Raw genomic sequence first — 14,983 nt, 5'->3', positions numbered from 1 at the left:
GGCGTGATGAAGAAAGTACTGTACAGTAACATAATGTTGTGCCACGAAAAAGGCTGTCTCATTGTTGCTATACCACAAAAGTTACTACTAAAACATGTTTTTCTTTCCAGAAGAATTCAGAAAACTGTGCAGATATAAAACAGATACACCGCAAAAGCAACATTGTAAATTGTCACTCATTAGTAGCGTCGTGATAAAAATCGTGTAGCTGTCACATAACTAACCTCTGTGTCATCTGGTATCTCTCAGAAAGCACATTAAATTCAGAATGTATTTTCAAATAAACCAAAATGTTGCATTAAAATCTCATTAGCAGTACTGGTATGTGTCCTAAGTATGTAAGCCTGATAGTCGTTACGTAATCGTGCAACTAACAAGCAAGAATGTACAAATACAACACTGTGTCGTCTGTTCAATATAACAATGCATTCGTAATTTCTGTTTAAAAATGTTCCCTAGGTTCTAGACTGGATATTTAACTTCAAACATTGTAGCATGTTAACAGTTTCTTAAGTCTGACAAAGCATACTAGAAATGTGAAGCGAAAAATTTTATGACAAAGACTAAGTTAAAAAGCAGATTATCTTACAATAAACGGTTTTACATGTGAAATGTGGTGTAAACCTTTACTCTTCCTAGTGCACAGAGTTTCAACTTCAAAGAATTATCATGTTGTATACATCGGTAAAGAATGCTAAAATTTTTCTCAAGGCTAGCGTCTTATGTTATTTTTCTCGGAGCCAGCACGCGCACGCGGCTGCCTGCTGTGCGAGTCATTGCCTATTGTCTCTTTGTTGGCGCGCGTCGTTATTGGGATTTGGAGACCTAACTTCTACAAATTCACCGTGACGAGAGGGCCCTGCTCTGTTTGAATCCCGCCAGTTCTGATGCAATTCAGGTCTGTCGTTACGATCACATCGTCTGTCGTCATGTCGGTAGTTCCTGTAGAGTCTTTCTTGTCGGTTAAGTGGTGGAGAATTTCTCCCTGAATCGTAACTGCGCGCTGGACCGTTGCGTCTAAAGTTATTCTGTCTCCCTTGATAATAATTATTTTGGTTCCCAAATTGTCTGTTTCTCTGATTGTCTCTGTGGTGGTCATTACTACGGAAATGCGATCTTTCTCTGTAACAATTATTACTCTGCCAGTGGTTGTCATATGGGTGGTGTCTGTTTAGGTCACGATTTGCGTTGTAAGAATAGACCAGTCGTGTCCAGTTATTGTTTCTGTCGTCACGGAATTGTGACGGATGTGACCTGTAATTGTTGTGTCCTTGTTTTCGCGTTCCGCGATTATCAGTGTCAATTTCCAGTTCTTGCAACAGTCCCTGAAAAGCTTCAATGTCGTCTTTGCAACGTCCTGCCAAAATAATATGTCGTAAATGTTCAGGCAATTTGAGTAAGCAAATGCGGATGAGTTCTGAGGGGCTGTATGGGTTTGAAATATACTGATTCTTGTGCAACATGTCTTCAAAATATTTCACAAGACTGGAGAATTCAGATTGTTCGAAATGTTTCATCATTATGATGCCATGTTTTACACGGTCTTGTGTAGCTTGAGACCAATATGCTGAGACGAAGGCATGGTAAAATTCTCCTTCACTGTGGCAATCGTGAATGACCGATCGCATTCTTACAGCTGGTTCATTCTCTAAGTAGCCACACATAAATTCTAATCTGTGCTCCAATGACCAGTTGGGAGGAAAACACTGAGAGAATTGATGGAGCCATGCTTGTGGATGAATGTCGTTGCCAGAATTTTTAAATGTTTTGAATTTACGTGTAGTAATGAACAGCTTATAGTCAAAATCATCACGTCGGCGAGTCGCATATCGGTCATTGTTAGGTCGTGTCGGCCGTTCCATCTCAAAATTCGGTGCACATTGCCAATTTCTTTCATAACTTCCGAAATGCCCTGTGTTATTATTTTGCGGCTTTTCCGTATTTCTAAGTCCCTCTTCCCGTGTTGGAGCGCGAGTGTCCTCTGAAATACGTAATTCTTGTATTACCTGTGTCAGCTGATCTTGTACTTCCCGGATTTCTCTTTGGTGTTGCATATTAATTTGATTCTGATTTTGTTTGAATTTCCTAATTTGTTCATACTCTTCTGTGTCAGTGAAGGCTACAGGTGTTATGTCATTCAGATCATCATCTACCTTTGTAGATAAGTTAGTGAACTGATCTGAAAGTTCGGGTACTTTATCCGATAGTGTACTTATTTCCTCAGTGTGTTTTTCTGAACCAAGTTTCAGAGTATCTACTGTGTCCTTTAAGTTTTCCTGAGTTTTTTCAAGTTGCGTAAACGAATCGGTAGATGCAACTGAGTCAAATTTAGCTTGCAAGGTCTCATGATTTTCATGAACAATAGTTTGCAGTTCCTTTATGGCTGCTTCGTGATTCCGTAATGCATTTTCATGCCGCGAAAAAATAGGTTGAAAATGCTCACAAATTTGTGTTTTTACGTCATTACAGACTTTTTGACATTTCGATTCAATGTTATGTAACTCAGTAGTTAAGTCTTCACGTGTTTGTTCAAGAGTTTGTTCCAATGAGTCTAACTTCTTAAGATTTTGTTCCACTGTGTCTAACTTTTTGAGATTTTGTTCCACTGTGTCTAACTGTTGCTGTGTTTGTCTCTGGTGTTGTTCCATTGTGTCTAACTTTTCAAGCTTTTGTCCCATTTGTTGCATTAATTGTAATAACAATGCACTGGTGTCTGAAACATGTTCCTCAGTGCTTTTCGGGAGTGAAGTTGCACCGGCAACATTCACATTTTGACAAGCGGAAAATGTGTCTTGACTCATTTGAGAAAACGGTGAGAATCCAAAACCTGAATCTACAGTATTTGCGAGATCGTGTCGTGTCATTTCGGCTTCCTGAGGCGAGCTATTGCCGACCGATCGGTCGATAATGCTTCCCTCTTCACTAATTGTTTCACTGCCCGTGCCATTGTTTGCCGCCCGCTCCATTTCCCTATGCACGATTACCAAATTACTACTTTGAACATCAGTTAATTCATTACTCGGTGGCGCTAACACACTGCTTTCATTTTCACTGTCATTTCTCAGTTTACTTTGGAGCCTAGTATTACGTTTTTCACACGCCATTATTGTCACAGTATTTCACACGACGACACAGAAAAACACATTTTGAAGATCAAAAATAAGAGAACACATAACATAGCACTGAAAATAATATCTAGTTAATTGCAAGCGCTGCTGCGAAATACTTGGTGCAAATCTACATGCATGCCACAACTGTTTTACTATACAACAATGAAAGACTGCAACTACAAAGGAAATTCTCTCTATAATTACGCGCTAGCAATAAACAAAATCTACACTAATTACACAAACTACAAGAAGAAAATCAGAAGATTCCAGTGAGGTATCCTAGGCTAAGGGTCGACATATGAAACGTCCCCTTAGAACAATTTATACACGACTGTGCTTAACCTGACACACAATATTTTGTTAGCGCAACGCAATCTGACTTTCAAAATTCCCTACAAAAGAATGGCCCTGACTAACATTAAACTATACCTTTTACAAATCACTTACCTCACAAAAATCTTCGCTGCTCAAGCTACTGCAATACAGCGAGCGCCACTACTGCCAGCTAAATAAAAGATTCAAACAATGGAAGGCACTAACTACTGATAGGGATAGTTAGCAAATGAAAGATATTAATAGAGAACAAACAATGTATTTACCTTGATATCATCATATATAAATATAGCAGTTCATGACAAATTGCAAATCTCCGCCATCTCTCTCCCCACATCCACCACTGCTGGCGGCTCACCTCCAACTGCGCAACGCTACGCGCTGTTCGCATCCAGCTGCCGCTGCCCAACACTACAATGGCAGACAACAATGCAAACTAGCGACAGACTGCACACAGCACAGCCAGTGATTTTCATATTGATACAGAGAGCGCTACGTGGCGGCGGCGTTACCAATATAAGAACCTAAACAGCTCACTTACATAAAGAAAACATAAACAGCCTACTTACAATGTGTTTTTATTGAAGTGTTTCTGTCAATGGGGGATTTCACTTCTAAAATCGTAATAAGTGATCCAGCAATAAGTCGTTAGCAAAGATAAAGTTTTTGAAGTTAGAGACATTATGATAACACAGACACAATTTTATTCATGCAAATAGCTTCATATACGAAACTGCGTAAGACATCGTATAATGAAACATCTGAAGGACTCACTGGGAGCTCAGTAGTATGTAAACAGATACACACCACCCAAAGGGGGGCCGAAAACATTTGCGCTGGAGTAGCCTCCAGTGTGATAGTCACTGCTAAGTACGTTCACAGGAGGATATCCACTGCCCGGTACATTCACAGGGAAATGTCCGCTGATGTGTACATTAACAGGTGGGTTGCAGCAGCTAGGTACATTGACAAGGGGATAGCAGCAGCTGGATGGACTCACTGGGGAATTAACACTGCTGGGTGGATTCACTGGGGAGCTGACACTGCCGGGTACATTCACAGAGGGGTAGCCGGTGTTGTTTACATTCACATTGGGGTTGAAGCTCCCGGTGCCGAAGTTCACATTCCCCACTCCGACATCACGCCTGTCATTAGGCTGGAACTGCTCGGGTGGCCACTGTTTGGTGCCGGTAGCGGTGGGCAACGCAGCGGTGCTGGCGGCGGCCATCACGCCCAGGATCACCATGGCGAACACCTGTGGGCCAACAAGTACAGACTTAAGGCTGATTAACACTAGACATCGACGTAACTTAGCGGAAGACAGCAGGGGATGTCACCATCAAATGCTTGTCTGTTCCAATTATGTAGAACATCAGCTCAATGTCACTTCGCCTTACCCAACTATAGAGACTTAAAAGTGAGGTAAAAAGTAACAATGTAGTACACAAATTAAGGACCTTGCAGTGATAAAATACATTAATGGCAAAAGAAAACTTCATATCGGATATTATTTATAAAGTTTCTATGGTAAACTGTTGAAAAATGGAACAACACGAAAAGTTTCATCCAAGTATTTTGAAACATCGAAAGTTACTTAGCATTGGAAGTAAATATATGTACAAAACCATCAAACAACAGTTATAAGACAATAAATTTATGCTATTTATCATATTCATTGAATTTTTTTCTTTTCAAGTACTGAATAATGGCAAAAGGAAGTGTATTTCTCTCCTACGATTGAGCTGACTTGTAACTTTAAATGCGAACATTTTAGGTTAGGCTTTACCGTGACTGTTACTGACATAAAATAAAACAACAAGTTCACTGTTACCGGTCACTGTTTATTTATCTCCACGACGCGTTTCGAAGGTTTAAACCTCCATCATCAGGTGGATTTACATTTGTTAGTATGACATTTGTGTGGGTGTTGTGTTAAGATTTTTCGGGGGAACTTGTGACACTGTCTAGTGGAGAAAACAAACCACTATTTCAGAACATGGTTTTAGGTTTCTTTTGAAAAAAATTAAACGTATATCTAACGGTAAACATAAAATAAGTAAAATAGAGTACCTCCAGTACCCACAGGTTCCTTTCGCTGTCGTAACACATCACATGTATGCTGCCATACTTTGTAAACAAATATGGTGTCTGGAAACTATTGGGTTCAATGATCGTATAGCAGGAGAGAAAACGTTATCGCAAAGTTAAAAGAATGTACATCGTAACAGCATCATTACAGAATAATTTTTTAAGGATTTGGAGGCGTTTGTTTTGAGGTGTCGACTTCATGCGTTGGAATAAATACTTCATGTGGTGTATAAATCCGATTTTCACAAGTCAAAATAACTTAAACTTCATACTCGTTTATACAGTCAGGTAAAAACGTTAAAATACTTGTTTATACGATCAGGTGAAATGTTACAATCTTTAAGTACAATAATCATATAGGCTACAGCGGTAAAATTATACATAAACAATGTGTGTGAAATCTTATAGTACTTAACTGCTAAGGTCATCAGTCCCTAAGCTTACACACTACTTAATCTAAATTATCCTAAGGACAAACACTCACACCCATGCCCGAGGGAGGACTCGAACCTTCGCCGGGACCAGCCGCACAGTCCATGACTGCAGCACCTTAGACCGCTTGGCTAATCCCATAAACAACAATTTTGATTGGGGTTAATAGATAGATATGAAAGGCTGGAGGCAGAGGGAGAGAAAGAGAAGAGACTGAGAGGGAGAGAGAGGGTGGAATGAGCGATTGTATGAGAGCAAACAGTTTCAGTATGCAAAGAACTGGGATACTGAAGTACTAAGGAATGACGAGGTATGATAGACGTCCTCTAAGTCTGTAGGTACAGCAGTAAGGTAAGTCTCGGTATGTAGTACAGCTGAAGAGGAATGGACATCCCTAAAAAGGGCCGTCATAGAAGCTGGAAAGAAAAGCTCAGGCACAAAGAAGGTAATAGCGAAGAAACCATAGGTAACAGAAGAAGTACTCCAGTTGATCAATGAAAGGAGGAAGTACAAAAATGTTCCGGAAAACTCAGAAATACAGAAATAGAAGCCCCTGAGAAATGAAATAGATCGGAAGTACAGGGAAGCTAAGACGAGATGGCTGCATGAAAAATGCGAGGAAATCGAAAAAGGAATGTTTGTCGGAGGAACAGACTCAGCATACAGGAAAGGTCAAGAAAACCTTCAGTGACATTAAGAGCAAGGGTTGTAACATTTAGAATGCGACGGGAATTCCACTGGTAACTACAGATGAGAGAGCGGATAGGTGGAAAGAATACACTGAAAGCCTCTATGAGGGGGAAGATTTGTCTGATGTGATAGAAGAAGAAACAAGAGTCGATTTAGAAGAGATAGGGAACCCAGTATTAGAATCAACATATAAAAGAGATTTGGGGGACTTAAGATCAAATAACGCAGAAGGGATAATAACAAGCCATCAGAAATACTAAAATCATCTGGGGAAGTGGCAACAAAACGACTGTTCACGCTGGTGTGTAGAATGTATGAGACTGGCGACATACCATCTGGCTTTCGGAAAACTATCATCCTCACAGTTCCGAGGACTGCAAGAGCTGACAAATGCGAGAACTATTGCATAGTCAGCTTAACAGCTCGTGGATGCAAGTTGCTGAAAAGAAAAATATACAGAAGTATGGAAAATAAAACTGAGGGAATGCTGGATGACGGTCAGTTTGGCATTAGGAAAGGTAAAGACACGAAGAGGAAATTCTGTCGTTGCGGTTGATAATGGAAGAGAGACCAAAGAAAAATCAAGACATGTTCATAGGACTTCTCGACCTGGAAAAGCGTTCGACAATGTAAAATGGTGCAACATGTTCGAAATTCTGAAGAAATTAGGGGTAGACTATAGGGAGAGACGGGTAACATAGAATATGTACAAGAGGCAAGAAGGAACAATAATATGGGATGACCAAGAAAGAAGTGTTCGGACTAAAAGGCTGCATGACAAGGATGTAGTTTTTCGCCTATACTGCTCAATGTCTACATCGAGGAAGCCATGATAGAAATAAAAGAAAGGTTCAGGAGGGGAATTAAAATTAAACGTGAAAGGATGTCAATACTGCGATTAGCTGATGACATTGCTATCCTGAGTGAAAGTGAATTGCATGATCTACTGAATGTAATGAAGAGTTTAATGAGTACAGAATATGAATTGAGAGTAAATCGAGGAAACACGAAGGTAATGAGAAGTAGTAGAAATGAGAACAGCGAGAAACTTAACATCAGGATTGATGGTCACGAAGTCAATGAAGTTAAGGAATTCTGCTTCCTAGGCAGTAGAAAACCAATGACGCACGGTGCAAGAAGAACATCAAAAGCAGACTAGCAAAGGCAAAAAGCCCATTCCTGGCCAAGAGTAGGCTACTAGTATCAAATACAGGCCTTAATTTGTGGTAGAAATTTCTGAGAACAAACGTCTTTAGTACAGCATTGTATGGTAGTGAAACACGAACTGTTGGAATACCGGAACAGAAGAGAATCGAAGCATTTGAGATGTGGTGCTACAGACGGATGTTGAAAATTAGGTGGGCTGGTAGAGTAAGGAATGAGATGGTTCTGCACAGAATCAGAGAGAAATGAAATATGTGGAAATCACTGATAAGGAGAAGGGATAGGATGGTAGGCCATCTGTTAAGACATGAGCGAATGACTTCCATGGTACTAGAGCGAGCTGTAAAGGGCAAAAACTGTAGAGCAAGAGAGAGATTAGAATTCGTCAAGCAAATAATTGAGGACGTAGGTTGCAAGTGCTACTCTGAGGTGAAGAGGTTGGCACAGGAGAGGAACGCGTGGCTTGCTGCATCAAACCAGTCAGATGACTGATGACCCAAAAAGAAGTTACAAAAATTTTAAATTCTAATGTGTATTTTTGTTACTCCTTTACGCTGCAATGGCTGGATCGATTTGGAAGGCATTTATAAAGGAATTAACTTATATCCTGAATAACAAAACATTTTCTTACGTTTGGGGTACAAGATATTTATTCATTTGAAGAATACAACGCGAAATATGGAATAATAATTACTGTCAGAAAAAGCTCTTTACTTTTTGACTTTTGAACTGTACTGTGTTTGTGAAAGTGCTTTTAGACTTTAACATATTCTAGATAACGCGATTTAACTTAATTAATACAATTCTTATATAGTTCTCAAAATGTTAAATCCATATCTCCATACAAGCGCACTGGATTTTTGCCACTGTGTGCCAGGCATACCGTATAGCTTCTGAAACGCTTGGTAACTTATAATGACGCCATCATTTAAATGCTGTACGGCATTGAGACATCTCGCATTTACGTGTACAATAGTGAAATTATGTACTACCTTTTCTGGTACACTTTGTAATTCGCTACTCCCTCGCGTAATTTTTTTTCTTGAGTAAACGAGTGTGTTGTGAGCGTCATTTATTCTGTCAGATGCTCCAATCGTCATAAAATTTGTTGTCTTTTTTTTCGATGTCTCTCGGTTTGTTGGGGCAAAAGTAGCTCGCCGCTCACAGTACTTCCAACGAGCAACGTTTATGATGGCGCGTTTGCGTGCATAGTAAGTTTTGGCACTAACATTTCTTTATAAATAACTGCTCAACCTCGTGTAACACCAAGGACGCCAGGTAGTAAATAATAAGAAGATACAAAGAAGGTGCGTGGGCGCAGCGGAAAAAAAAGTTAGTATCGTATGTTAGCAGACGACAGAGGCAGTGCCAAAACATTCCGCCCGAGAAATCTTGACTCTGTCGTCCTGTGCGTCGTGTCCCTTGCCGATTTCTTGTCTGACCTCCTGAATGCTGCCATTTGAAACGCAATGTGCAAAAGTTTGGCATTCTGTTCTTTCAGGTACGTTACATCAAGCTTGTATTGTCGTTTACGCAGGCTCCTTGCTTATATGAGTCCTGCACTCTAGAAAACTCCTATACTTTCATTTCCGCAAACAATACTACAAGGCTTCAGCACTCTAAAATGCGTACATTCATCAGCAACCTGTTTCACTGAAGTCACTAGCGAATACCGTCTCAAGTTAAAGTAAACGTTCTTTTACTTTAAACACGCAACTGTTTTCAGCTGCAGTATCGTCATGCTTGTATCTGTGACACATGCTGAAACTGAAAACTCCTTTCCCTTTGGTAGTTTTGTGACACTGTTCTAGCACTTAGTTTCTTCCGATGACACTTTGTGTTCCAGAATGATCATCGCACTTGGTGTGAAGTGCTCACAGAAATGGTACTCTTTAATATATCAGAGGTCTGCCTTATATAACTTCGACTTCTACATCTATGATATACAGTTCATTATTAAATGCATGGCGGAGGTTACTATGTACAGTACTACTGCATATGTCCGCCCGGTTGGTCGTGCGGTCTAAAGCACGGCTTTCCGGGCGGGAAGGAGTGCCTGGTCCCCGGCACGAATCCGCCCGGCGGATCCGGCCAGTCTGTGGATGGTTTTTAGGCGGTTTTCCATCTGCCTCGGCGAATGCGGGCTGGTTCCCCTTATTCCGCCTCAGCTACACTATGTCGGCGATTGCTGCGCAAACAAGTTCTCCACGTACGCGTACACCACCATTACTCTACCACACAAACAAGGGGTTACAGTCGTCTGGTGTGAGACGTTCCCTGGGGGGGTCCACCGGGGGCCGAACCGCACAATAACCCTGGGTCGGTGTGGGGTGGCGGAGGGGTGAAGTGGACTGCAGTAGTTGTCGTGGGGTTGTGGACCACTGCGACTGTGGCGGTGACGGAGCCTCTCCGTCGTTTCTAGGTCCCCGGTTAACATACAGTACAATAAAATACACTACTACTGCATATAATTAATCTATTCATTAGGTATGCGGTAATAACTGTTACTTGTTGAATATTATGTAAAATATTACGTACCTAGTTTTATCTTTAGAGTCTCTAGGATGTATACTAGGGTCGTTCTGATGTTACTGATAACAATGAAAATACGCATTTCTTAAGCCTCCCGGCAGTTTACAACTGTTTGCCACACAGTGATCAGTTCACTTTCTAGCCTGTGTAGCTAAAAATGTACCAAAGGATATTATTTGGGCTGTGACTGGAATACCTATCTTTTACTCTGTTCATTTCTGTTTGGTTTTATAGTCACAATACTTCGTACTAAAGTGTAATACTTTACACATTATCGACTGTGATCTGAATATGTACCGGTACTTTTGTGTTAAATAAAAGCTTCAAATGCAAAATTTGTCAGTTAATACCTTGCGATATTATCAGTATTCGTAGATTTATTGTGATATTTGTCGACGTACGACTACATTATCAGGTAGCGGTCTCAATACCAAAATCTCATCATATCTATTACTATAAGATCCCTAGGATCGATACATAAGGAGCTGAAGAGTATTTTTAGTTTCTATCTGGCCTGACGAAGCTCAAAATTTTTGAAGTAGCTTCTCGAAAATTGTATGTCATTTTTGACTGAATGTCTACCAGTTTATATCTGCAACATTTCTGTTACATCTCCCATACGAATGAATCGAACTCTGCCATTCGAGTTACTTGCAACTGAGATTGTGTGGCTAGTCCACTTCCTACGTCAACATATAGCTACTCGCAAATATTTTTGTGATAATACCGAACCTAGTTGTGAATAATTAATACCGTAGTTATCGGATATCACAATCTAAACTTCTGTTAAACGCAGAACTGTCTATTTCTGCATACCAAGAGCTAGTTGTTACTGCCTGTACCATGCTGACACTGCGCCATCACTGCACTGAATGCGGCTAAAATTTTTAATAGATGGAATTTCCTCTTAAAATACTCTGTAGCCTGCAGAAACACCACATGTTTGCTCTTAATGCCGTACACCGCACAACTATTTACCAAAAATGCGTTGTAAAAGGTTCGGTGGTGGTCTCTAAAAATCCTAGTTCAGCGATCGAAGAAATCATTTCGCCATACTAAAGAGAACAAGTGAATAAGTGCCAAAATTCTCCTTTTGACTTACAATGTGGATGCAGTGCTGTCCAGGTACAAATAACAATCGAAAAGTTACGCTGGCTACAGTTTTCTTGAATTGACTGCAGTATGCATGGAGGGTCAATATGTTAATGTGAATATATCTTTTAAATAGAATGGTTTATCATATAAGATTGAATGGTTGCGACAAAACGTGACCGTTCTGTTTTGGCTTACTGAAAATAATATGTTACATATCTGCTGCAGGTACGGCCTTTAGTAGCCTGTTAGTAATCCTCAAACGAGTAGCAATGCAAACTATCATATTACAGTATTTTTTACGTAATTGAAGATTATCTTACGCTGTATACGAAGATTATGGAATGACGCTGATGGAGGGGGTGATGCAGGGGTTGAAACACATGAACTGCGATTCAAGTCACTGTCGAAAGCGCTAGATTTTTCAGCTTTTTGGTGGGGCACAACGATTTCTTTGAAAGAAACAAATCCCGATCAGAGCCTATAATCCACCGCTAATGACCTACTCGTGGCTGGGATGCTAAGAACTAATATTCGTTCCTTCTTCTGAAACTTGATTAGAATACTTCAAGACTGACTGCGCGCGATAAAACGTTTTTCAATAGCTTCCCAAATATTTATATTTAATCTTACTTTCAATACTTCGTGGAATGTGAAAATGACAATGGAAATATCGTGTACAGGACTGTAGAGAGTTTTCCGTCCCTGTCGTACAAATTAAATTACTGTGTTATCAGTCGTTCCACACATGAAGAAATGCGTATTTTTGACTAGGCACCTAGGTAACTGGTTAACATTATAGACTTACGGGAGATCGAAAAAGTGAATATATTTTGGTTTAGTGCTCAGCATTGATACATTTTGGAAAATGAAACTATTCTATGAAGGAAGCCTGCTCTGCAGATTGTAAGAAAACAGAGATCGAGGTCGGATATAGGAATATTTAAATTATAACAACAGTTCGCTATAATCGAAGCGAAAGTTCAACAAAAGCAAAAACGTTATCGTTTGTCGCCTGGAGATGTGTAACAGGGCCACAAAATTTTTCAGTATGTGCGAGCGATTCATCAGATGTTTCAGCCTTTACTTTCAGATGGTCATCTACGACGATGCATTCAAAGGAAACTATCGTCTCTCCGTGACTCTATGAAAATGTACAGCTACTTGAACAGTATTACTGCTTCGTGCCTGAATAGCAACTCTCTTTAAAAGGGGATAAGCAAGCGATAATGTCCACAGCAATAACAAAAAAATCCAGCAGTATGTGGTTAACATTCACTGGTTAAAGTATGGACTATCATATCGGTAAAATTCAGTGTCTAGGGACAAACACCATCAACCGGAATGCGGTGAAACTAAAACATGAAATCAGTAGCGGAGGGGGCAAACAGAGCTTTTAGACTTCTTGGGAGGATCTTCCCAGAATCCTGACACGTTAGCATAGAGTATATAGATACTCTCTGGAAATGTAATGAAAATGTCACGTAAAAATCGTGAGATTAGATATTTCCTGTGCAAAAGCATGCTGTCTAAATGGTACACCTTGCGCAGGAACAGCTAAAGGCAAGAAAAGTTACGGTCCATGTGGAGGTTTAGAGAGAGAGAGGGAGAACGAGTCACTTTTGAGTCGTTCCACTCGACATTAGACTGTGAAAGGTAGTCGCAAATACAGTTATTTATTACTGTCCGTGAAGCAATGTACGCTGACTTACGCTGTATACACGCCCATGCAGACATACTTAGAGTATTGAAGGGGAAATAGTGTGAGTGTCTGTGCCTTCTACAAAATGAAATTTCCTGGTAGATTAAGAGCGTACGCCAGACGGGGAATCGAACCTCAAAGCTGGCCTTTCATGTGCCAATGCTCTTACCGAGACATCGAGACAAGATATAGTATCCAACCTCACAGTACCCATTCTACCAGGAAATCTCTGTGACTTTCCATTCTTCAAAGAAGCTCTTTATGATACCTTGCAGAGCTTGGGTTAGCTAAAGCCCAGGAATTGTTTCTAGAGTGAAATATACATGTGGATGTAAGAGGAGCACTAAAGGCTGAAAGAGACCGTAGGGACCGAGTGGAATACGATAAGCACATAATGATGGTAGATGTGATATGTACACAGTTACGAAACACCTGATAATAAATAGGTAGCAGAAGGGTAGTAGCACTAAGTCGTGCTCGCACTTACAGCGTTCATGGTGCTGGGTAGCTGAGGATGTACGTCGAAGAGCTCTACGCCGAAGTGAGGTGGAGCAGCAAGTGTTTCTTCCTCTGGAGGCGTCTGCTCTTTTATACTCATTCGGCCGCTTGTACCGGCGTCGGAGGCCATGTTAACTTGTCGCCCTAGTTGACAACCACGCAGGGCGGAGCTGAGAGTAACAGATCGCTAACGGGATGTTGCTTACCTTCTGAACTCCGCCCTGCTCGGTGGAGGACCGGTTCTGACCTACTGCAAAGAAACTGAGACAAAAACACTTCGTTGTACGATTGCACGATTGTAAAACTATCACGGAAGCAGTTACTTCTACAAATTACCTAGGCATATGTGTACGGAGCACTATAAGATGGACCAACCACGTGAAAACAACTGCAGGTGAGGTAGATGCCAGACTGACTTTCATTGGAAGAGCCGCCACGAAATGCAGTCTATCAACAAAGAAAGTGGCATACAGGACTCTCTTTCGACTAATACTTGCACGTTGTTCGTTAGTTTGGGATCAGTACTAGGCAGGACTGATACAGGAAAGAGAGAAGATCCAAAGAAGAGCAGTATGTTTTTTCATAGTCCTCACGACATGCTCAGCGAACTCCAGAGGCAGGCGCTACAGGAGAGACGTTCAGCGTCACGATGTGGTCTGCTATCAAAATTCCGAGAGCGAACGTTTCTAGAAGAGTTAACCAACAAAGTCCATGAAGATAAAATTGGAGAGAGAATCGAGACCACACAGAGGCTTAACAGCTCTGGTTCTTCCCGTGAACCACCTGCGACCGGAACAATAAAAGCGGAAGTGCCGCTAGTGTGCAAAGTACCCCCCACCACACAGTAAAGGTGGCTTGCCGAGTACAGCTGTAGATATAGATATGGGTATTAACTCACAACGGCCTTCGTGGCTGCCGTCGAGATCTGAGCAGCAGATGCTGGTAATCTACAAGGGGATGCATCGGAATTGTGTTCCTGGGAGATACACTATGAGATCAAAAGTATCCGGATACCCATAAAAACATACGTCTTTAATGTCAGGTGCATTGTGCTGCCACCTACCGTGAGGTACTCCATACCAGCGACCTCAGTAGTCATTAGACATTGTGAGGGAGGAGAATGGGGCGCTCTGCCGAACTCGACTTCGAAAGTAGACAGGTGACTGGGTGTCACTTGTGTCATAAGTATGTACGCGAGATTTCCACACTCCTAAACATCCCTAGTTCCATTGTTACCGATGTGATAGTGAAGTGGAAACGTGAAGAGAAACGTACAGAACAAAAGCGTACAGGCTTACCTCGTCTGTTGACTGACACAGACCGCCGGAAGTTGAAGAGGGTC

At 41.1% G+C, this 14,983-nt stretch overlaps 1 protein-coding gene across 1 annotated transcript; it reads right to left on the bottom strand.

The window, feature by feature from the left end:
• Positions 1–4,124: 4,124 nt before the first annotated feature.
• On the bottom strand, positions 4,125–13,711 carry LOC126419045 (uncharacterized). The gene is made up of 2 exons (XM_050086117.1): positions 13,631–13,711; positions 4,125–4,698 (listed from the first exon to the last, which is right to left on the bottom strand). Exons 1-2 carry the CDS (start codon positions 13,637–13,639, stop codon positions 4,225–4,227), a joined length of 483 nt encoding a protein of 160 aa, XP_049942074.1. The 5' UTR covers positions 13,640–13,711; the 3' UTR covers positions 4,125–4,224.
• Between the last annotated feature and the right edge of the window lie 1,272 nt (positions 13,712–14,983).

The sequence above is a fragment of the Schistocerca serialis genome, chromosome 9 (genome assembly GCF_023864345.2).
Source record: "Schistocerca serialis cubense isolate TAMUIC-IGC-003099 chromosome 9, iqSchSeri2.2, whole genome shotgun sequence".
Lineage (NCBI taxonomy): Eukaryota > Metazoa > Arthropoda > Insecta > Orthoptera > Acrididae > Schistocerca > Schistocerca serialis.
This window is presented reverse-complemented; position numbering and strand designations above follow the sequence as displayed.